Consider the following 25,486-nt stretch of genomic DNA (forward strand, 5'->3'; position numbering starts at 1 on the left):
AGCGCTTAACTTTATGAGTTTTCTATAATTATTCAATTTCTCTAGCCATGACAACTTTGCATACCTTCTAACAAGTAGTTATATTTTTAACCACCGTATTTTAATTCCTGTTGACTATCAGTACATTATTCACTTGTTTTACAAGTGCAAATATTTATTTTATACGCAAATCTACGTAAAATAGCAATAAAACTTCAGTTATGCGGAGCTCCTGATTGATTGCTTGTTTTAGATTGAATGAAATTAAGCTTAATGTTACTGTTAATTAGCTTATTATTAATTTAATTATACATTTCTAATTATATGTTCAAATATTTCCAAGTATATTACACAAACTTTTGCATCCCAATTTTTAGTTTTTGCTTAAAAAAAAGCTTTTTTTTATTGAGAGGCCTGATTGATTATATTAATTTGCAGTACTGTTTATCTAATTCTTTCCTTCTAGATAAATTTTAGAAAAAACTTCTTAGCATAATAATTTTAATTTATTTACAATTTATATGTCAGTGTTCAAAACACATTGTAATGCTGTTATAATAGATTTCATGCTAAGCTTTTTTTAAATTTAACTATTTATTTCTGCAAACATTTACATGATTACTTTAATTAACGAAAAACATTTCTAGCATACTTTAACACACTTTGATTCGGAATAATCTTTTGCTCGCCTGTGTAAATTTTCCAGTCTAGTTCAGACATCTTGACTATAATTGATGTAATTTATAAAAAATATAATTGGTATGCTTTATAGTTATTTAATTTATGATATTATTATAATACTCTTTGCTATAATATTGTAATTAATGAAAGATGTTTGTAATGCCAATATGTATGTTTACCAATACCTTTTATTTTCTTTGTTAGCTCTCACATTTATTACTGTTATTCAAGTAATTAGCCTGCTTGTTAGATATTCTTTACTTGTTCTTGTGATTGTTGATATATAATGCTATTTCTTTATTTTCTTCTTGGCTATTAAATTGGCTTCGAAAAGTTATTTGTAAGTAAAGTTTATTTCCTAATTGGCTTCGAAAAGTTAAATTGTAATGCTGTAGGCAACAGGAGAAAGAAATTTTGATTTGCTCAGTTGGACTATAGCAGGACGGGGAAAGGATTTTTATTCGCGCAGTTGGAGCCCACCCCTTTCCTCAAACTATGTTCCCTTTCTAATGGAATGGTTTATATGGTGAGCATTTGAACCTGTCTTGTCACAAACCCATTCAAAGCCATCTGAACAATCTTTACGTTCGACCATATGCATTTCCTTCATTCAAATAGGATGCTTATAATTCTGTTGAATTACATCCAAAAGTTTCTTTTCTTCTGACGTCAACCACTTCAAAAAAAAAAAAAAAAAAAAAAAAAACTTCCACTTTCTTGTTTTATACCACCAAATACCCATAATATGTGTTTTCTTTCATGTGTAAGCACATTTCCTATCTTCGTATGCTATTTGGTGTTAATTAAAGCTTTACTTTTCCATTTTTGTTGATTTTACAAACGCATTTTTACTTTTTGGAAGTCAGTGTAGCTTCTTAATATTTGTTAAAAGGATGTGTTTTAGTTTAACCTGCAGAAGACTTTCTTATGTATAATTTGCTTTTTAAGTATCATAAAAATATCTATGAACACTAATTTCTCATTCATATGACTGACAAATGCCAATTTATATCAGCATCTCTGTTTCACATATTTTCAGCTACTGACATTTTAATTGTGATGAAAGCAAATGCAATAAGAAATCCACCTTATAATTAAATTCATTTTTAATTAGTGAAAGTAATTTTGAGTTATCAAATTGAGACGGGTGTAGCTAGAGGGGTGGGGCAAGCGGGTACATTTGTCCTTGGGTGCAGCTTCCAGTGGGTGCCAAAATGATGTTACGGATTTTTAGAATGAAATTTTTTCCACTCGTGGCAAACAGAATAGGGGCGCAAGATCTTCGGTTGTCCTTGGGAGCTGAAAACCCTAGCTACAGCCCTGGGTTGAGAGCTAGACCAAATTTAATTAATTTCTCATTTACTCCAAGAAATATCATCTGTCATTAACATATGGTTGCATTTTTCTTTTCTGAAACCAGTTGTTACGTTATTTTCTTCCTTCATGTTCGTACGGGGTTTGTTTGGATTTGGAGTGAATAACACACTTTATTGTCCAGTATATAGTGTGTTATTCACTCCAAAGTATCCAAACACACTTTATTGGCCAGTGTTCTCAGAACAGCTCCAAAATCCCATTTACACAGTCGTCAAAGAACTACAGTAAACACACTGGAACAATCAGCGACACAGCCTTCAGGTTATCAGGCTATAATGGTGCAAAGCACCAGAGTACAGCTCCCGACTCTGCTCAGTCATTCTCGGAACTCCACATACTCTCGAGACTCTCCACGCTACAACTCGCGATGAACTCGACGACACACAGAACACAGTTCCCAACTCTTCGGTTCAGTTGTTCCCAGAGTTCAACACGCTCTCTCAATGATGCACTAACTGCTATACACTACGAGACTCGTTTGGTGCACTTGATGACCCACTCGTCACTTGCTGCCCGGCTCTGAACTCAATCGACTCCGCAGGGATTGACTTGCTAGACGAGACACACACTCTATCAGCTCGCTAGGCGAAGCACTCACTAACTGACTGCGGACCAGCAGGGTTTATATAGCTTTCAGCTTATGTTTGAGAACATTCTGGGCTAAACCGGTAAGAATTCGTTCCAGAAGGTTTTCCATTCGTCCATGGCATATCGCCGATTTTATCGCCAAATAGGCAATTTCTTGCCAAATGTGGCAATGGCAACCCTAAAACTGCTTTGCGGGGAAGCCATCTTACCGCGCCTGTACATTTTGTAACAATATGTTACTACAAATCTCAGTGCAGATAATTCATATTTCTATGTAGAAACAGAATGGGTTCTTTTCAGAGCAACTTATCCTTTAGTGACATTCAAAATCTTTTTTTTAAAGCTCTAGGAGCCAGAAGCATTTTCAGAATATCTACTTATTCACAATTCTAAGAACTAGAAATGGGGGAATTTCCAGAAAAGAAAATAGCAATTAATATTGAAACAAATACAAATTAAAACTTATATTTAGTTTGCTCCCTTAGCTGTAGTGTAGGGTTTGTATAAAATTTTAATACAGTTTAAATAAATAATGCAGGATGAAAGCATTCTGGATTGTTTCTTTACTTTCTTTCTGCATCACATAAATTCGATGGTATTGCTAAATGTTTTTTGCGTTATGAAACTCTTTTTTGATGTAGAATTCCAGGTGCAAATTCAGCTATCTAGTTTGTTGCTAGTGACGTTGCTGTTGATGATTTCCCCTCATGCAACTTAAACAAAATTGCCAAGTGCCTGTTGCATTTCTGTCAGTCAAACAAAATCTGACGGAAAACAAATCTGCATCTGACGGAGATCGTCGTGCCATATATACAACTTTCAAATGCTTTTTAAAAATCTTGATTTTATTTTTATACATCCAAAATCAATAATCAATGGCTTTTAATAGAAGCATGAAAAATGTTTGTTGAAACAACTCTATCATTTAAATCACAGTTTCTCGATGTCAGTTTTATTGTGCATTAATGGGTGCTGATGCAAAGGGGCACTGAAAGCAAATTGGCAACACTGCAAAAATTTGGTTTCTTAAACACTTTTGAAACTAACATACATTTGATCACACAAATATTACATTAATGCATCTTTACAAAAATTGTGTCAAATCAGGTCAGTTGACCTTTTATCCAAATTGGTTAAGTTGCTTGTACTTTCCTTTTTCTATTCCAAGGAACTTACAAACTTTCAGTTGATTCTAATTCAGAAGTCAAACAACAAAAATCAATGTTATATTTTCAAAAATTTCGCAGGACTAGTTTTGATGGTTTTACCGAACCACCATCCTCAGTTGCAAAACTGCAAATGAACAAGATAGGAAATAATGACTAGATAAGATAAGAAAGCCTGGACAGGAATAAGTAAGTGGTGCCATCTGTTGATGAACTAAACATAATTTCTTTAAAGGCCGAAGGCAAAGACAGATTGGAATTAGGAACCTTAACTACAACAGAAAGATTTTTTTGAATGTGAAATGCCTCTAGAAAATCCAATTCTCCAATGGAAGATGTTTTTTGAATAATTTTGGCAGCAGCATCTTGTTCATTTGTGTTTTTGCAGCTGAGGATGGTGGTTCGGTAAAAGCATCGAAACTAGTCCTGCGAAAATTTTGAAAATATAACGCTGATTTTTGTTGTTTGACTTCTGAATTAGTATTTATTTGGTGTGTTATTGTGTCTTAATTTCAGTTGATTATTCTAAAAATATGATCATAAATCTGTAAGACAGCAATATCTAGTATAGCCAAATAGATGTTATTTCACTATATAACCATGTACATGGCCTGGTAGTAATTTAAGTTCACTATCATAAATATTTTGAAAAATCTGCAGTCGTTACCATCCTGTTTCCATATAGTGTGATGATTTTTAGTTTATAATTTGATGCAGCAGAAGTGCAATAAATATGTAAAAATTTAGTCACTGTCTACAGATAATATTCAGAAGACATCTGATATGTTATTGTTACAATGCCTGCTGAATAAATTACAACTTAAAAAGGGGGGGCACTGAGAAAAAAAGATTGGAAAATTGAATTATATCTTAAGTTTTTATAGATCTGCATCATAAAAGTAGTGGGAGCAGATATATTCTTATGCATTGATGTTGTTAGTATACCAGATTTTACATAAAAGTTAGAATTAATTCCAGAACCGCCAATACTGATATGTCCTAATTCTACCATAGCTATCAATTTGACAGATGTTTGCAAAAAGAGTTTTCATGTAAAATTTTTTGTGAATAAAAATTATAAAAGAACTAAAACAGTATTTAATGTACTAAATAATTTACTTTTAACAGAGAATATATCAAAACAAATTATTTAATTAGACTATTTAATAAAAATATTACTGACCGAGATCTGGACTCGTCAGGACTTCTGCGATAGCAGATTTGGGAATTTTCTTTTTTTTTAGATCATCAGTTTAAATTTAGTAGGATGCCATGTAGAAATTATAAAATTAGAAGTCGGAAATATTTCTTTATGAAATAGTGAAGCATTTATGTCCTTCAAGAAAAGGGAATCGAAATTTACAAAAAATAAAATAAAACACACACACACACACAAAAAATGCTCAACGATAATTTGTTTGCTTTTATCAAACATTGCTTTCAATGTAAGTTGTTTAAGCTGTAATTAGTAATGTAATTCTTTTTCTTCTAATAGTACTTTCTCTTTATAGATATACATACTTTCTTGTGTAGTTATAAAGTTCTCTAATTACCGTGCTGAGAATTCTTACTGAATTGCCAGCCAAAAGTTTTTCGTTCTCAACAGCATCTCTTCACTATCGGTAGGGATACTGCTGTCAGAAGTGGGATTCGAACCCACGCTCACATTCGTGGACCAGAACACTCATAATCTGATACAGAACATGGTAACCTTGAGTCGGGCTATAAGGTATTTCTCCCACTTCCCTAGCGAGCCTTGGTGGTGTAACGGTATTCCAGAGGTCCGTGGTTCAATTCCCGGCGAAGGCGGTTGCATATTTGTCATCTCTTCTGCTTCCAATTAACCTAATAACTCTACAAGTGGCACCCGAACTAAAAGGGTTGTGGATGATGATTCTCCGCACCCAGAAATTGGCGACTAGGTCCCCTAAAAAACCCTAGTTGCCCTTTAAAAAGGGGAGTATATAAAGTATTTCTCTCACTTCCCTAGCATGCCTTCGTGGTGTAACGGTAGCACGCTGGGCCGGTATTCCAGAGGTCTGTGGTTCGATTCCCGGCGAAGGCGGTTGCATAGTTTTTATCTTTTCTGCTTCCAATTAACCTAATGACTCTACAAGTGGCACCCGAACTAAAAGGGTGGTGGATGACGATTCCCCGCACTCAGGATTTGGCGACTAGGTCCCCTAAAAAACCCTAGTCACCCTTTAAAAAGGAGAGTATATAAGGTATTTCTCCCACTTTCCTAGCATGCCATTGTGGTGTAACGGTAGCACGCTGGGCTGGTATTCCAGAGGTCTGTGGTTCGATTCCCGGTGAAGGCGGTTGCATATTTTTCATCTTTTCTGCTTCCAATTAACCTAATGACTCTACAGGGCGCCTTAGGAAATACTTTTTTTCTGCATTGGCACTTTTACTATGTTATTACAAAAAGATATGTTTACCATCTACATGTTCCCAGCCTAGGTGCCTGTTGCCGTGTAATCAGTACACCGGCGAAGGTAGGGATATTTTTGTTATTTGCAACAATACTACAAATTTCTCCATCCGGTAGTTGATTCATTGTTGGGGGATTATCATCGCAATGGAATACTTCAGTTACATCATCGTCATTTATTGCCACTTCTCCGTAAATTCCATTAACTAAAAAATTTAGCTTTTTCTTGTTCGATATCCAAAACCTTCAAATTCACATCTCAGATATGAGACATCGTAAAACTTAATGGGCATTTGCTACACACTATTGGCCCACCAGCGGCCGAGCGGTAAAGACGCTGGACATTGGTAGTTCGATCCGAGGTTCGAATCCCGCGAACGGGCCGGCTGCGTGGGCGTTTTCGTGTTTTTTCCCATGTGTAATGTGTATATGAGCCAGTTTCCCTTAGAAAGTCCCCCACGAAGGCATCACTCCCTTTAAGCAGATAGCCCTCGTGTGCTTTGCCGTAATTAAATAATCCAATCCTGCTACACACTATTGGTGATGTATCACAAGATTGGCGCTGAAATACGTGTTCCGTTGAAATTTGTCTTGCTTTTATCTCACATTGGGAAAGTTAAGCCTGAATTTATTAGTTTTGTTATTCATTATACTTAGCAGGGCTGGTTAAACTATTAAGCTTAGGGACATGCTTAGGGCATTGAGAGAACCACGAAAATGTCCTTGAGTATTTAAGATAGGAGGCTTCAAAAATTTCCCATTGCTGGGGGGGGGAGTAAACCAAAAGCAAGAGGGGGAATATGAATGAAGAAAAAACATATGGGAAAGTAGCAAAACCGTTTAAGTGTTTAAAATCTTTTACCAAATCCTAGGGCCTCTGATATGCTTATCTGAGACCCCATGAATTAAATTCGCACATTGATGACGTTACTTTTCCATTATGCATTTGGCTATGCTTTTTGGGGCGGGCTTCATGATCGTACGCAATTTCTAGTTATAGGATTAGTTTATAGATGGCAAACACAGACACGCATACATGGTCAATAGATTATCGTTTGCCATGCGCCAAAAAGTGCTGCAGGTGCATAACGGGAAAGTATCCGTATTTGGTGCCGAGAACATATTTCGAAAATGCAGCTTTGTTAGAAGGGAGTGGCTACTAGGATGGACCAATGGGCTTTCAATAATGTTTCTATCATTTCACGTGACCTTTGCCGCGCTTTTAAGTAAGGTGGTTGAAAATGTTCTCTGTATCTCAGTTTCCTATGCAAAATAATTAAAGCATCGTGAATTTCTTGTGAAAATTTTCAGTGTGAAGTTAGATCAAATACTAGCTATTGTGAAAATTTTACTGCCTGGTTGAAAGAATTTGCAAGAAATGCAAACACATGTTGGATACTCTGCAAACTTTCGTCTGATAAATCTTGGGTCTCTGTTTTCAAGGATATTACGTATATTTGTCAGCATTCTTCATATCGTAAAGTGAAGGTATGTACTTAAATTTACAAGTTATATAACAGTTACATACTATTTTGTATTTAAAGGCTGAAAAATGGTAGCTGTAATTATTATTCAAAATTTGTTTCAGTTACTGCATTTACTTCGGACGAAAAAGAATATATTTTTATACATTTGGAATGAAAGAATGAAAACTGTTTTTAAATACAATTGCATAAATTTATTGAGATTAATTTAAAACAATCGTATTTTGCACTTCTGGGAAGAAATAGTATTTAATTATCCAGGCTTAAATATTCTTCTTAAAATATTCTGAATGCTGTTATTTTGCGGAGAGAAAAACTATGCAACAAATAAACGAAAAAACAATGCAAATTTAAAATGTTAAGCAGAATTATAGAATTGTATCTGGATTAAAAAGTATAAACTTCTGTAAACAGAATTTTATTTTAATTAGAGTTACTGATGGCTTATCAGGATTAGTTTGATGTTATGAATACTACGTCGAACTGAAAAGAACTTGAGGTACTTATCCACAGATCAAAAAATGCTTTCTCTGTGATTTTTAGGAATTTCATTCGTGTTGCTACAGTTGCATTCTGTATTTAAAAGAACAAACTTCTGGAAGTAAAGTTTTTCTGTATTAATTTCTGTTAAATAATATCTACGCATCTATTACTAAAAATGGTATTGTTCGGTTTCGAGGGCCGTAAAAAATCGCCAAACTATTGTTGATGTTAATGCTGCCAAAAATAATTACGGCAACCCTAATAATTGCGGCAAGAAAGGAAGTATAATAGTAAATAACTATTTAAGATTGATGTTTTAATTTAGATGAAAGGTTAATTTCATATAATACATTTTTATTCTTATAATTTATATGAAAAAGGCTAAACATGACTGAATGGAAGCATAACAGTAATTAACTATTTCAGATCATTATTATAATTTATATAAAAATTACTAAACGAAACTGAATGGATGCCTGCATCGCTATTTCGCTACCGACTTATCGCTAAAGCATAATTTCATCTCGTTGGTTGTTCAAACGAGATTTTATATAATGAATGATGCCTTTTCTTTGAAAATATTCTCGGTAAAGCGCAGAATCGCTCACTTATTTGTTTGTCACCTTTTACAAGGGTAAAAACAATTGGATATTTGTCAATTTTCTTTTACTTTTTAAGTGAAAATAGGTCGATGTCTACATAGATAAAGTCAAGGGTGTGCGCAGTGACATTTTTGTGCAATTCTGGGATTTTTTTTTTAAGTGAAAATAGGTTGATGTGCACATGGATACCGAGTATGTGGAATTCTTAAAAACGCTTCAAGCAGTGTGTGATTCTGCATTTTACCCAAAATTCTATTGCCGAGTTTTCGTCATGGGCAATTCCCAAATTGTTAAATCCATAGGATATCAAAAAAGGATTTAAAATCAAAAAATGGATTTAAAAATTAAACTAGTACTTCAATGGCGTCTTAAGAAATATAGAACTATATAAACTTACACAATATGAAATCAGCGCGTACGTTAGATTTGGCGCGCTGTTAAATGGGCGCGTTAGCTAGATTTTGCGCGTACATTTTCGCTGCAATTTTTTTACGGCCCTCGAAATCGAATAGTATCCTAAAAACTTAATAAGGTAAAAATTGTGTAACTATAGTAGAGTCCCGCAAACTCGACTTCCGATATCTCGACATTCTGTGTAACTCGACAACTTTTTAGGAACTTTTTTAAGATATCTCTAGGCCAAACAAGAGCAAACATTACTTAGGGTACATATGATTTATTATTTATGCTTATGTCTTTCTTGTTCTATTCAAAGATTTGAGTGTTTTTTTTCCTGTAATTTTCGCCATTAATTCTTGGAACTGCCTAACAAATTTCAAAGTATATGTTGTAATACTTGGCAAAGCTGTTCGACGGTACTTCTTTACCAATGACGGGCCTCCAGCCGACTTCGGCTTGGCCACTTCTAAGACCATAAGTGGTGGTCACTTTATTATGGAGGCACCTAACTGGTGGGCCATCTTTGCATCCTATGAAGCGACGGACCAGGGATATAACCACCGGGATTCGAACCCGGGCCCCTTGGTATCGTAGTCGGCTCTCCTAGCCGTCTGGGCGGCACTTAAGTGTGTGTGATTATGGCAAAGCTTCGAGGGCTATCTGCATAAAGGAAGGGATGTCTTCGCGGAGAACTTTCTAAGGGAAACTGGCTCGTATACACGTTATACAGGGGGAAAACCACGAAAACGCCTATGCAGCGAGCCCGTCCGCGGGATTCGAACCTCGGACCGAACTACCAGTGTTCAGCGACTTTACCGCTCGGCCGCTGGTGGGCCCCGCGGCACTTAAGTGAAAATGTCGTTCGAAAAGAAAACAAACTAACGTGACAATGGAAATGAAACTAGATGCCTTAAAGAGACTGGACAGAGGGGAACGTGTAAACAAAATTACCATGGCTTTAGGTGCTGGAGACGTTAAAGGGTAAAATACCGTATTTACTCACGTAATAGTGGCATTTCGTTTGCCGATTTTTCATTGTAAAAGTCTAGGTGCCACTATTATGCGGACAAATCGACTACACAATATGATACACTTTTGATGATTTTTTTTTTCTGCTTGAAAGCGGGGGTGCGACTATTACGCGAGTAAATACGGTATCAAGAGTTCTGAAAAATCTACCTCTTTTTCCGTAAAACTCGACAATCTCTCAGTGCATATTATGTCGACTTTGCGGAATTCTACTGTACTGCCATGTTAAATTTACCATGAATATTCAGATTTATTAACAACTTATAGTATTTATTTATACATTGAGGATGATGGATGATCCTCCTTTCGTCAGAAACTTAAAGTAATTTATAAGCAAAATTGTAAGGGCTGCAAACGTTTATCAGTTAATAACTGTAAAAAAATATAACATTTTCATTCTGTTATCCTAGTATATAATCATCAGTTTAGAAGTCAAACTACGAAAATCAGCGTTATATTTCTAAATTTTCACAGGACTAGTTTCAATGGTTTTATCGAACCACCATCCTCAGCTGCAAATGAGCGAGATAGGATATAATCATTAGATAAGATAAGAAAGCCTGGACAGAAAATAAGCTAGTGGCGCCATCTGTTGATGAAATCAGAACTGAAACATAATTTCTTTAAAGGCCGAAGGCAAAGATGGATTGGAATTAGGATCGTTAACTAGAACAGAAAGATTTTTTTTGAATGTGAAACGCCTCTAGAAAATCTTATTCACCAATAGACGATGTTTTTTGAATAATTTTGGCTGCAGAAAAATTGAAAGTGTGATTTTCGGACCAACAGTGCTGGCCAACAGAGGACTTTTTTCCTAACATATGCCTCATGTTCCTTAAAGCGAAATTTTAACGCTCTTCTAGTTTAACCAATGTAAATCAAACCACACTAGCAAGGAATCCTGTAAATACCCCAGGAATTCATATGCGGAATGGGGTTCTTGAGTATGGAACTCGGAATTTTATTGAGGATTATGGCTCGCTAAAACCATCGGAACTACTGTGAAAATTTACATATATAACGCTGATTTTTGTTGTCTGACTTCTAAATTAATATTTGTTCGGCTGTTGTTTTATCTTAATGTAATCATCAGTTGTGCTTGTATATATATACTATAAAGAATATAATAATGACATTTAAATGTATCAAGTAAAATAATATCACAGAATTAATACCATGAATGCATTAATTTAATTAGGTATTAATTTAAAATTGAAGTGCCAGCTTTCAACACTGTTCTAACTCTCACAAAAGTAAATTCCCATTTGTTATTAAGACATAATTTATAACATTGAGAAAAAGGCCCACAAGTCTTTCTTTTCTATATTGTTTGAGTAGAAAAATGATGAATTGTTTGAAGGTCGCAGGCACAATGAACATGTTATTAAACTAATCAGTCAATTACATTTATTACATGAAAAACATGATAAATTAGGAAAGAATGATTACAATAAAAGAATAATAATAAGAAATAATTATAATAACAACATAATATAAACAAACACTATTCTCAGAACTTTCCATGGGGGGGGGGAAATACTCCTTTCCCCAAATTAATAAATGCAGATATCCACTGATAATGGTCTCGAGTTGAGTTGAAATGGGGTGGAGATGCCCTATCCCCATCCTGTTTCAGCCAAACGAAGGAAAGCAACAAAAGTAAAAGAAACTCAAAATTGCATCTTTCTACTAAAATACAATCTCTTGAGTTGCTGAAACACTTCTAGGAAAGTAAAATCATGGGTTGTACTGTTTGGCAGTGTATCGGCATACAGCAGATAATACCAAACGCCCAAATCATTATATGACATCCGCATTTTTTTGAGAATTTGTAGAGTCATTAGGTTTTTTGAAGCAGGAAACGTGAAAAATGCGCCATGCTCTCGCCGGGACTCGAACCCAGGACCTCTCGAATACGCCTCGGGTTTGCTACCGTTACACCACAAAGGCATGTGGAAAGGAGGGAGAAAATACCTTATATACTTCTTCTTTTAAATGGCGAGCCCACCAGCGGCCGAGCGGTAAAGTCGCTGAACACTGGTAGTTCGGTCCGAGGTTCGAGTCCCGCGAACGGGCTGGCTGCATGGGTGTTTTCGTGGTTTTCCCCATGTGTAACGTGTATACGAGCCAGTTTCCCTTAGAAAGTCCTCCACGAAGGCTTCCCTCCCCTTAGGCAGATAGCCCTAGTGTGCTTTACCATAATTAAATACACCACACCACACCACTTTTAAATGGCGACTTTGGGAGAGGGGACCCAGTCGCGAAATCCTAGCGGTAACGAATTATTTTTCACACACACACACAAAAAAAAAAAATCTATTATTTCTTTACAACTAATAACAGCGTCATAATGGTTTAATTTGTGAGACGAGCAGTTTTCATACTCTACATTGAGCTGAGTAGAGTTTCTTTTTTGTTAGATGCCATTACAGGCACCACTCATAGCACAAACACCTTCATATCCTTGTCCATAACGCTGTTTAATCGAAATTTCGTTTTCATTCTAGATATTGAGAACGAGTTCTTTCAGGACTTCGTAAGAATGATCTTTTACACGAGAAACTTACATACGAGAAATGTTTCTTAAATTATACAACTTATGGGTTCTGAATTATCATTTCTTGCAATATGAACATGTCTTAAAACGACACTCATTTGATTTGTCTTCGATATATCTTGACTATTGTCTGATAACAAAGAATGTTCTAATAACAAAGAAAGAAGACAGAAGAAGCTGCAGTTATCTGCTTCACAAAAATTTATTCTAAATTATGACAAGGCACCTTGAATAAATTCATTTTGTATGGTAGCTCTCAAATATTACACACTTTCTATTGCCATTTCAAAAACTTGTTTCATGACATTGTCGTGTTTACTTCTAAAAAACTGATATTTATATCTTCATTATGCCCACGGAAAGCTAACGCATTTTTGATAGTATAAATGTAAAATTAACACACCGTTATAAAACCTTTTTTCAAAAATCTGTCTAGTATCGGATTCGTTCTTTGAAATTTTTGTCGATAGTAATTTTTTCCATGTTTCATACACAGCGCTCGTTTCCTCATGCGATTGGGGAGAATTGTAGTTTTAAATTATTATCATTAAATTATTCCAATCTGCAATAACTGAACTGCAACTACTATCAGAGTTAGGAAACAACCAACAACATTTATAGTGTGCAGCATCCAGCAATTTATAAAAACAACCAGTGTTCTGGCATTTGTCCTGAAGGTCTGGAACTGAACTTGCATTCGAATTCGTCCGTACTGAACTAAAATGGCCATTTCCTTGTTTCGTACACTAACAAGCACTAAAATGTCTGTTTCCTTGTTTAGTATAGACTGCATTAAGTTTTCCTATATTATATATGTCCTCGTCCGCCAAGAAATTCCCAGTAGATTCGATTTCTCGAAATTGCTGGAAGGCCTACACAAGTGCAAGTTACATACGACCGGATGTAGTTATATAGGAATCAGACCAGTTACAGTTCTACATGGATCGGACCAAAATGTCGCCAAGCCCGCTAGCGTTTGGCTATCTCTCTGAATTTGCAAACTTGGGAACAAAAATTAGTTGCCAAAACTATTGCCAGCTTGGAGCTATCTCGCCAGTTAATACAATGTTAAATGGATTTATCCCTAGATGTCCCAGGATGTCAAAGCGATGTATTCAAAAGATGTTCCTATATTTCAAGTTACCGCATTCCTTAGTTGCGTTTCTTCGGTCCTTTCCGACCCGCACGGGCATAGCAAGACTGTCACCGCTTCTGCACTTCAGCTCTTGCATTACTCCAGTAGAAGCGACCTCAAACTCTATGAAAAGTCTTCATTATTCTGAAGTGGCCTCCTGTTGGACTCCTGTATAATTCTTTAAGGATGTCCGGGATCTTGGAAGTATCAGCTGCCATCGGAATGCCTTTCCATCATCCGACTCGAACTTCCGGAACAAGACGTCGTAGCGAATATGGAGTGAGCCCCAGAAAGCTCAGTATTGTTCTGTCGTAGAACTATCTACCGAAATGTCCTGCCAGGTAGGTTTCCTATTTGAAGACTCCATTAAGTCAATTATGGGTATAAATACTGCCGTCTCCCAGCTGGGCTTTCCTGACTTCTTCATCATTCCATGGGTCTGGGTCAGAGGATGTTGTAGTTGTAACGTGACTGTAACCTGTTTAACCAGCTACCGTATTTCGCTTCAGAGAAATATCGACCCTGAAGCAATATCGGAAGCTTTTTTGAGAAGGGTCTGCTAGACAGACTTCGGCATTTCCTTGTGATGATTCTTTCCGATGACGAGTTCCACCCTAGGAATAGGACATCGTCATATTCCAAGAGTCTTTGTATCCATCTGGCTATTTGGTCTTCGGGATTATTGAAATTTAAGAACAATGTCAATGATGCATGATCTGTGCGCAGCAAAAATTTTCTGCCGTAGAGATACTGGTTAGAAATGTTCTGCGGTTTTAACTATAACGAACAATTCTTTTCTGGTGAAACAGTGATTCTTTTCCGATTGAGATGAGACACTTGCTCCAGTATGGCACGATACTCTATGCCTCGCATCCGTATAAAAAATAAATGGTTTATCGAGCTGAGGATACGTTAGAGTTGTTGTATTCTGGCGATGTTAAAGCTTCCTTCAGTTTGTTAAATACGTCCTCACTTTTTTTTTGTCCACAAGAACTTTTGCTGGCTGTGTCAGCTTGTGAAGGGATCTAGAACTGGAAGAAAACTCCTTCACAAATCTCTTATAATAGGTGCAAAGGCCCATCATTGTAATATGGAATAATTCCTAATATTCATTACGAATATATACTGATTTGGATTTGAAAAACTGAGCTGCTATTGCTTTCTGTCTAAGAAACTTGTTCAACTTTTTTTAGATTTTTTTATGAAAAATCGTTCTATGATAAATGGATAAATAGTACAGTAACTTAATCATGCATTTCTCTTTTAATTAATTTTTGGCGGAAAAGGAAAACTGGTAACTTTTTATAAAACTAAATTTTCTTAAAACTGTTTAAGTAGTAAACTAATGCTACAAAGTTATACAGAGACGTTCATTTCAGGTCGAGTAGGTTGAGTTTGTTAAAATGAAACACTTATTGTTAGATTATTTTGATGACAGTGTGAATAAGTACTTAATATAGCGTCAAAAATATATAAATACAATCAGGTGTTGGACCTTTAATGGAGTTAAAATCTATTACACAAATGATTCCAAATACGGCATTCAAAGCATTTTCGGCATTCGAGTAGCTTTTTATTGTCCACCTGAATAGTCGGGAAATTCTTTGAAAAGTTTGATAATGATAAAATCCAAGATTGAAAGAAATACGGTTGTATTTTACAAATGAAAACAAATACACTGTGTTCATCCAGAAACTGTGCTATTCCTCAATAGCTGAGTAAAAAACGGCCTCCAAAATTCACATTGGGACAGTCGGGGAAAAGTCGTGTTGGTGCTTAATCTAGGATTTAGCACCAAGACTTGAGGGTTTTCAGCTGTAAATTTTGGCCAATTTAATTTGCTTCCTTCCTCTCCAAGTGGATTTCTGAAAATAAACAAGATTCATAATTAGGAAATTTATTATTTTCTTACTTTAGTTTTGAATTTTTTTTTAGAGTTAACTATATCAAAATTATTGTTACAAAATGCCCAGCTGCGGTAAGATAGCTTCCCCGCAAAGCAGTTAGGGTTGCCGGAAAATGGCAAGTAAAGACAGGGTTGTCAGATTTGACGTGAGATCTCCCATTCGGCAACAAAATTGGCGATATGCCATGGACGGATGGACAACCTTCTAGAACAAATTAAACAATTTGGTTAAACAAACGGTTTGGCCCCGAATGTTCTCGAACGCAGCCCAAAAGCTACATAAACCCTGCCTGTACGCAGAATCTAGTTGATCGTGAGTCTATCGAGTGTCTAGCAGTCTAGCGAGTTGATCGTCAGTCTAGTGTCGAGGCGTCTCGTCTCTGTACCGCGAGTTGGTGCATAGACAGCGTGCATCGTTGAGGCTGTCGAGTGTTGTAGCGTGGAGAGTCTCGAGAGTACGTTGAGTTCCGAGAGCGACCGAACCGAGTCGAGAGCTGTACTTGAGTGCTTTGCCGTGAAGCTGTCTTCACAGTGATAGCCTGAAAGCGGTGTGCTGATTGTGTCAGCGTATTTGTCGTAGTATTTCGACGACTGTAAACGTGTTTTTGGAACTGTCCTGAGTAATATTTCCTAATAAATTGTGTTTTCGTTCTTCATCAAGTGCCGTCGTTAATCACTCCAAATCCACCAACCCGTACCAACGCAACTGGCAACCCTAAACCTGCTTTGCGGGGAAGCTATCTTACCGCAGCTGGACATTTTGTAACAATATTATAAGTTGCAAATGAAACTATTTAAGCCAACTCCAGGTATTTTCAACCTGGAGTTTGGTTTCTAACTCTCCATGATGATAAGGATGTACAGTTATTAATATTTAAGTAATCGGCTATTTTATAATTTCAGTCTTTACTGTACCTTCTCCTTTCCATTCCTCGCCAAAATGTATATGCGGTTAGAGAGTGTTTAAGCCGAGGTGTTTGGATTGTAAGACGGAGCGTGTTCCTGCCTTTCTCGGCACGTTACGTTAGTTCTGATCAGCTCTGATAAGTTTTATTTATTCGGCTTTGCGTTATTGATGTCAACATTTGAATTTGAGACGCCGGTTAGAGTTTCCTGAGCCATAGATAAAAATTTATTTGCGTAGTCGTTGACTACTAGCCTAAGTCTTAAACGGAAATTTGACTGTTACTGTATCGGCGCAAGTTCAGTTTAATTGTGTTAGCACAAGAAAGTGCATTTATATTCTAAGTTCTGTTGAAATAAACAGGCTTGTTTAAACCTTTACAAGTATCTGTAGTTTCTTCAAACACAGCGATAATTCGCTTAGAATATTAGAATTTATATTATATTATATTAGAATTTTGGACTATTTAACTGTTACCAGATCAAGAAGAAACCCACAAGCCTTTTTTTAAACGCCCACCTGAATCAAACTGCAGACATAGAAAGCATTTGATTTAACTTTTCATTCACAAAATGAATTTAAAAATAATTCATGAAATTTGACTTCAGACCTTATCTAATCAGAGTTTTTACAGAAACTCATCACGCTCGAAAATTATCCTCAAAGTGAGGTACAACACGGCATTTGGAAACATGTTTCTATTGTAAGTTAGGTTATTTGAGTGCGGTAAAGTATAGGAGCCGACCAACCGGTATAGTGTTTAGGTGTGTGTATTGAGAATACGGCAAAACACACTAGGGCTATCTGCCTAAGGGAAGGGATGCCTTCGTGGAGGACTTTCTAAGGGAAACTGGCTCGTATACACGTTAAATATGGGGAAAACCACGAAAACGCCCATGCAGCCAGCCCGTTCGCGGGATTCGAACCTCGGACCGAACTACCAGTGTTCAGCGATTTTACCGCTCGGCCGCTGGTGGGCCTCGGTATAGTGTTTAGCGTCACTGACTGCCGTGCCGAAGGGATCCCGGACGCTTCGGACCTGGTTCGAATCCCGGACATTCAATTCAAGAGCAATATCACAAAATATTTAGAAACAGTATATCTTTAGAATTTCCGATAGACAGCCTTGCGAGCTGGAGATGAAATGTGTTGCCATTGCTCGTCGAGTTTGCTCATCAAAAACTCGTTGAAAGTGTTACAAAATATGAAATAGATAACAAAACAAATTGGGAATCAAAACGCGGTGCCCATGTTCGGGTGAAGAACTATGTTATTCAAGTTTCGATGAATCTATGTACCATTATTTTTTCACAGTGCGAGAAACATACAAACATTCATGCAGATTCTACATTATTTAATTTCTTTAAATATAATACAGGGCGATAATATTTGGTGGCAACAATTGAAAAAGTGATACGCCATTTAGAGTGAACCGACACAAAATTCCGTTTCGAGATTAATAGCCCCCTGGGCTTAAAATAACTTAACAGTTTAAAATACAGGGTGCGTCAGCTTCATAGAAATTCATTGAAAACATACCACAAGGCAGTAACTGTAATTTATTTATTACCTTGTAGGGTTTATATTTATTTTAACTAACATTTATTTTAAGTTTAAACTATCTTTCCTGTCAAGCCTTACTTTCCCCTGGAACTGCCAATGCCAGAGTATGTAAATTTTAGTAGAACGCGCAAGGATTCAAATTATCAGCGGAAGTATTCTGAGTTAAATAAAAGGGAAACGAGTTCGAAAAGGTGCTTTCTTGCTTCACAAGTGTGGAGGTGGCTAGTTAGAAATTGAAGAACCACGCGTTTCGGCCTGTGTGCTTGCCTCAGCAAATTGTTAATCTTTCAACGTAATATTCAGAGTTTGCTGAATTATCAGCGGTATTTTAGAACGCGGTGAGGTTAGTTACGTTTAGAGAGCCTCGTAGTTAGTCACTTGTTATTATCTCTTTTTAGTTTCTTATTTTTATTTTACCGCCGGGTCGGCGTAGTTTGTGAGCGTCAAGAGCACGCATTTGTAACTTCGAAAGTTGAATAAAAGGGATTTAAACCCTTCTCAAGACTTTAGTTTATTTCCAGCTCTCAGCAGTCAACACTTTGTTGGAAAAAGTCTGCACATGAAAGATCAGGTGAGCGAGGCGGCTAAGAAATGTCACCAAAACGGGAAATTACTTTACCTGGAAATGTCTGTCGCAGTAGTCCGTCCATCTGGAACTTTCCCATGACGTCCCAAATTGAAATTTTGCCGAAATAGACGCTGGGTAGCAATAACAGAGTAGTTATTCTTGAAATAACTTTCAACAGCAAAGGCACGATACTGTGCACTCCACCGATCCATATCACCGTCACACTCGAAATGGCAGCTCATTAGTACACGAATGCGGCACGAGCTGGCGCGCATTCACGCAGTACGTCATTGTACTACACAAGTCAAATTACGCTATGAACGCTGCCGCACCCAGTATAAATGCATTACTTTAGAAAGTGTTTTTAATGTTACGGTGAAACACCGAAATCTGGAGAATGTCGAATTTCACCGGTGAATGTCAACATTCACATAGTGGCTTGCTGTATGTCCGAAATCTTTTCGAAATACTCTTATTTCTGACTTACACCGGTCAATGTCGACATTCACCATGTACTAATGGTGAATGTTGAACATATAAGAATATTAAATTTTCTTCTCCGTAATTCATTCGCGAAAAAACGCACTTGAGACTTAAAATAAGAACTTAATATAAGAACTTAAAAGATACAGTACATTCAAAATGAGAAAGGGAAATAATAGAAGTTAAAAACTTACTAAATTATGTGATTCAAATCTTATTTATTATTGCAACAACTCAAACTATTATGACACTTTGAATTGCACAAGAGGCCCTTGCTTTTACAACTGTATTTATTTGTGCAACAGTTTCTTTTGCAATGACAGCGTGTACATATACTCCTCTCTTTTCGACCTACAGCAGAGCATATCTGTGATTGTCGACATACACCGGTGAGGGTCCGAATGTACAAGAATGTAATGCAATATTCGATCATTCACCGACGTATTTGGTGAATGTTGACATTCTCCGGTGAAAGTCGACATTCTCCAATTTCGGTCTTTCACGGTAACATATATAAGAAATAATAATTTAACTCTATTCATTTATCTGCTCTATTTTGAAATTTACAAAACCGTATCTATTAGATTCGGGGAGCTAAAATGGAGGTTGCTTTTAAAGCTGCAACATTAGCTTTGCAAAACTATCATAATATTTCCATTACACAAGATTCGCTGTATAATATCCATTATATAAAAAAGGCTAAATTTTATATGTATCAAAATTTCAAATTTTCACTTATTTTCTACTATTCTTAGGGAACATCATTAATATAGCTTTGAAACATTTCACAGCTACTTGTTGGGAATATTTGAATAAAGAAATCATACACTCACCCGCTACGTGCAAATGAAACCCATTTTCGGATCAAATCGGCACTATATCTGCTATCCTCTGGTGTGTAATTATAGGTGTCAAGAATCGGCTCTCCGAATACAAAGGGGACTTCATCAAAATGAGTTACACCAAGCCAGTCGGCGAAATTGCTTCTCAAGGAGCGATGAGTGTTCCAGTAAGCATATACATTTTTAATTTTCTCTGCAAAGAACAGTGTTGGACATACGAAAACGAAATCACCAAAGCTATCAGCGATAGCTTTCACAATGGCGTCTGTATCTTCTTCAGGAATATGTTGGAAATAATACTGAAATATTTCATCAGCAGGAAAATTCGGAATCTTTTCAAACAGTTTAATAACTATCTTCTCTGCAATTTCCTTCGAAACCGGAGGTTTTGCGTCTAAAGGAAACAGCTCGGGTATGATATAACTAAGGAAGACAGATCCCTCATTCTGATTGTTACCAATCAAAACGTCCACGTCTTGAAAACTACCAGATTCTAACATTTCTACAGGTGATTTTGGTAGAAATTCGTCCCCGTGTGTTGGAATAAAGAAGCTTGGAAATTTGGACGTGAAATTATTTTCAGCTTTGGCTAGTTCTAAAGAATCTTTACTTTTGATGCAGGCCAAAACCTGAGAAGCACTGTATTCTTCGGTGCTGCTATCAGAGATACAACCGACAGCTTCACCAAAGGCTTTGAGTTTGAATTGAGCAATGGCACGACTGTCTGTAACCGCCAGATTATACGGTGCTCCACTTTGCAATATAGCTCTGTGAAAAAGGTCTTTGGACATTGGGGAAATCATGTGCAAACCAATGGACATAGAGCCAGCACTCTCACCAAAGAGTGTAATAGACTGCGGATCACCTCCAAAGTACTGAATATTCTTTTGGATCCATTTCAAAGCTAAAAGCTGATCATGCATACCAGAATTTCCTGGAGCATCATCTGTGCCATCATTGAGAAACCCGAAAATTCCAACTCTGTAGTTGATGCTTACGATAATAGCATTGCCGTAAGATGCCATTATGCTACCATCATAAGCGTCGATGTCCGTAGATCCAGAATAGAAACCTCCTCCATAAATCCAAACCAGAACCGGAAATCTTCCAGAAGGATTGGAACAGCACGCGACTGGAGTCCAGATATTCAAAAACAAGCAATTTTCGCTGGCTTCCGACGCAGGAATCCAGCCAAAATTTCGACTCGAATATTGAATGCAAGGCGGTGGCATTTTGGTCGCTTTCAGTAGACCATCCCATGGCGCTATAGGGTCTGTCTTCAAAAATCGCTTGTCAGCAACAGGTGGTTCAGCGAAAGGGATACCTAAGAAAGAAGCAACATCTGTGTCGAAGACTTTAACATACTTTCCAACAATGGAACCGGTGCTGGTCTCTACGAGAGGTCCAGCATCTTTGAAGTATATATTCTTTTGACATTCCGACGCGTAACAGAAACTGCATGAGACTAGGAAAAAACAAAAGACACCTGAAAATAAAGAAAAATAGTTTTAAAGTATAACACCACACAAAAATACTTAAACAACAAAAAACACAAAAATACTTAAACAACAACAACAACAACAAAAAAAAAAAAAAAAAAAAAAAAAAAAAAAAAAAAAAAAAAACCTTAAAAAACATGGGATATACCGCCTTTCCTTACGTATTCTTACTCTCTCATTATTTTCCTTCTAGCTTTTTACCTCCAGGTTCTGGAAGTTTTTTAAGTAAATCGCATAATTTTTTCTCACCCTCAGGGCGTTCACAGAACGATCTTCTCTAAATCTTAAAATAGATTCGCCCTTGTAGTGATTGTTTTCGTCTAACTGAGAAAGACTAACACTCGCAAACTATCCACGAAGGTCAGGTTGAACCTTTCGCTTCTAATTTTTGAACTTTATGCCACCCTGATGCAATTGACGAAAAATCGCAGCGAAGCAAACATTCAGTCTACAATTTCGGTGAATCAGCTGCATATACACCTTTTTTATTTATTTATAGTTGATTTAAGTTCTACGTAGTAAAGACAAAAATAATAACGGATGAAATTCGAATTACAAAAAGTAATTGTAATGTTATTACTTTACTATGTATTCTTACTAGGAAGTTGGCTTCTTAAAAAATTGTGATAGTTACCTGTAGTTTATCCCCGACTAATTTTCAATTATCATGCCCTTACTGTAACCGCGTCCTTCAGAAATAATAATAAAAAAAAATAACCTAATTTTCCCCCTCTCGATTATTAATCTTAATTTTCCCCCTCTCGAATAATTATTTCGCGATGCCTCCCAAGAAGATTGTTGACTCAGATAGTGTTGCAAAGAAACGAAGGAAGCCATGATCGAGGTATAAGAGTGACAGAACTGGCGAAGACTTACAGCTGTTCGACATCGACGATCTGCACTATTTTGAAGAAGGAAGATATTAAGAAACTTGATGTGGCCAAAGGAGTCGCCGTAGAGGAGCTGTTGTTGATGTGGATTAACAAGAAGCAGTTAAAAGGCGATTCGGTGTCGGACGCTATCATTTTCGATAAGGCTAAGAATCAGAACTTGGACCTTCTGCGAAAAACACCAAGTACGTCAGCTGATAATGAGACGGTAATGAGATTTTTGGAGGCGTAGAACGGAGATTTCTCTTATTTTCTATGTTTTGTTATGAACTTTGTTTCTAGATACGAGAAATTCTCTATACGAGCTCAATGATGGAACGAATTAAACTCGTATTTCTAGTTCTCTCCATACACACACACACACACACACACGCACACGTACACATGTACCGTATATTACGGCGTATAATGCGTAATTTTAATGCAAAAAATAAGATCGAAATGTACGGGTGGCATAATGGCAAACTGCACATTCAGTTGATCAATGTCAAACGAATTTCGCATACTGCGCATGCCCAGAAGAGAATTTGGCGCAATTACTACATTGGTACAATTTTAAAAGAAGATAAATACGGCTTATGGTTGATATTCTGTTATCTGGGGCGTAAACAGTTCAGGATTTTAAAACTTGTTAGGTTGTAAGTTGCTTCATTACTTAGAATGCAAATTATGCGAGAATGTAAATATCGATTGTAAATTACACAAATTTTCGTTTAAGAACAATTACAAAACAAGAAACATTACAAGATACATTAGCTGAATCTTTATTGATTATACTTGTGAGGAATAAAAGCAAATTGCGTATACATCGTACGTTTCATTCATAAGTACTTTAACGAATTAAAGAATAAATCCAGTTTAAATTACTTAATTAAAGTCAAAAAAATTATCATAAATAACTGATATTAAATATAACGTTCATGAACAAAATAAACCAAAAGGAAAGGAAACAGAAGCAAATGCATTAAGCACAAAACAAATTTGGGTATTATTGCAAATGTAAACAGTCGACAAGACCTACACGACAAACAGGCTTGTGTAGAGTTGCTTATGCCTTAGTCGCCAGTATTTCCTCCCACGTAAACGGTACACCATTGAGCATGCGCAGTAAGCGAAATTCGTTAACATTGATCAACTCAATGTGCGATTTGCCATTACGCGTATAGTTGTGCATTATACGCTGGATATAACGTACAGTCACTAGGATATTTCTTGAAGCCGGAAACATGAATAATTAGCAATTATCTCGCCGGGACTTGAACATGGACCTCTCGAATACGCGTCGAGTTTACAATCAGTTACACCACGAACGAAGGCATGCTGGAAGGAGGAAGAAAATACCTTATAATAAAAATGACTGATATCAAAATAAGGAAAAGATGAGCATACAAAAATTAGATTTCTACATTTACTTAAAAGCTGCTTCTTTAAAAGAAATGACATAGCTTATGTACTCAAAAATTATCGGATAACATGAAAAGTTCGTCCAATTCTTCCGTTACACCTTCAGGAACATCATCGAATTCTGTTTCATCTTCAGCATTACTGTTACTTTGTAAATATACTACATTTTTTAAATGACATTTGAATTATGACAGTTTTAATTTCATTCTACAGTTTTATTACCCACTCACACACCATTTCTGAACTGGCATGACGCATTTGGCTTCCTTTTTTAACCCAAACGGACAGTTTGCCGCCCAAAAGGTCTATTATTTTCGTTTTGGCATTGTGCGTTGATTCACTATAAGCGTTATTTTACTTTTCAAATTGCTGCCACCCAATATTATCGCCCCGTATTATATTTAAAGAAATTAAATAATGAAGAATCTGCATAAATATATGTATGTTTCTCGCGCTGGGATAAAACAACGGTACCTCGAGCCATCCAATTTTGAATAACGTACCTCTCCACCCGAATATGGGCATCTGGAAGCCCTAATTTGGAATATGGAATTTATTTTAATATCTATTTCATATTTTGTAAAGCATTTATAAGTTTTTGACTAAGAAAAATTTCATCTTTTTCATGTCTCTACACTTTTATTAAAAAAATCTGATGTGTACACCACATGACTTCCTTGTACGGAATATTAAATTATACGCATTTTTTCTTGCATTTCATTTAAACTTATTGGATTGAATTAAATCTACTTCGCCGACAGAGCATAAACAACAATAGAATAAATGCATTCTTTAAAATTCACTCTAGTATTTGTTTACCATAGCGACACTCTGGCACTCGATTCACTTAACAGTATTATATTTCGTTCCTATTATAAATCATAATGCACAAAATTTATATCATTTAAAGAATATAATTAACTAATCGTTGCCACATGTTCTATTCAAATACTATAATAAAGCTAGAACGATGTATAAAAGAAATAAGCAAACAAAAGAAAAAAGAAACAGTTTTTCACAGATGATTGAGTATTTCTCATTCAATTAATTCAGTTCTCACTTCGCGAGAAGGCAAAAATACATAAAAACTCAAAATATCCTGTATTAAAAATTACGAAGTAAAACTTAAACACTTATTTCCTAGAAAAAATTCCAGAAAGGATTAAGCATGATTTAATTGGCAATAATGAATGAAGGCGTTATCTTTGTTGTTGCGAAGCTAAGTTTCTCTAGATTGGCAACAAATCCACTAGTCTGCTGTTTCAAATGTAAACAGTAAATGACCGCCATAAAAAAAAAAAAAAAAAAAAAAAAAAAAAAGGCTTAGCGGCAGTTAAACAACTTTAAAATTGTTGATAATTCTAAAAATATTGCATACAGATTTACTAAAGGCATAAAAACCTCAATCGGAAGATAAAAACAACATAATTCAATCATTTTTAAAGCAAAAAATGTACAATTTACAAACATAAGAGTAAAGAAACTGAGATCACTGAGCCGGGTAACAGAGTGG

General features: G+C 36.2%; 2 protein-coding genes across 3 annotated transcripts in view; one reads left to right on the plus strand and one right to left on the minus strand.

Moving 5' to 3' along the window:
* Window positions 1-25,486, plus strand: part of LOC146999006 (uncharacterized) — a 219,427-nt gene that overhangs the window by 10,196 nt on the left and 183,745 nt on the right. The gene's annotated exons all lie outside the window — the stretch shown is intronic.
* LOC118181417 (acetylcholinesterase-like) overlaps window positions 15,397-25,486 on the minus strand; it is a 46,960-nt gene continuing 36,870 nt past the window's right edge. Inside the window, exons 2-3 of the mRNA XM_085812228.1 lie at window positions 20,172-21,666; window positions 15,397-15,779 (exon numbers count right to left, since the gene is read on the minus strand). Coding sequence (XP_085668354.1) covers window positions 15,599-15,779; window positions 20,172-21,666 — 1,676 coding nt within the window. The 3' untranslated portion in view covers window positions 15,397-15,598. The remainder of the gene's footprint in view (window positions 15,780-20,171; window positions 21,667-25,486) is intronic.

This window comes from Stegodyphus dumicola, chromosome 2 (assembly GCF_044657685.1).
Source record: "Stegodyphus dumicola isolate Sdum_Otavi_A_Nest chromosome 2, ASM4465768v1".
Lineage (NCBI taxonomy): Eukaryota > Metazoa > Arthropoda > Arachnida > Araneae > Eresidae > Stegodyphus > Stegodyphus dumicola.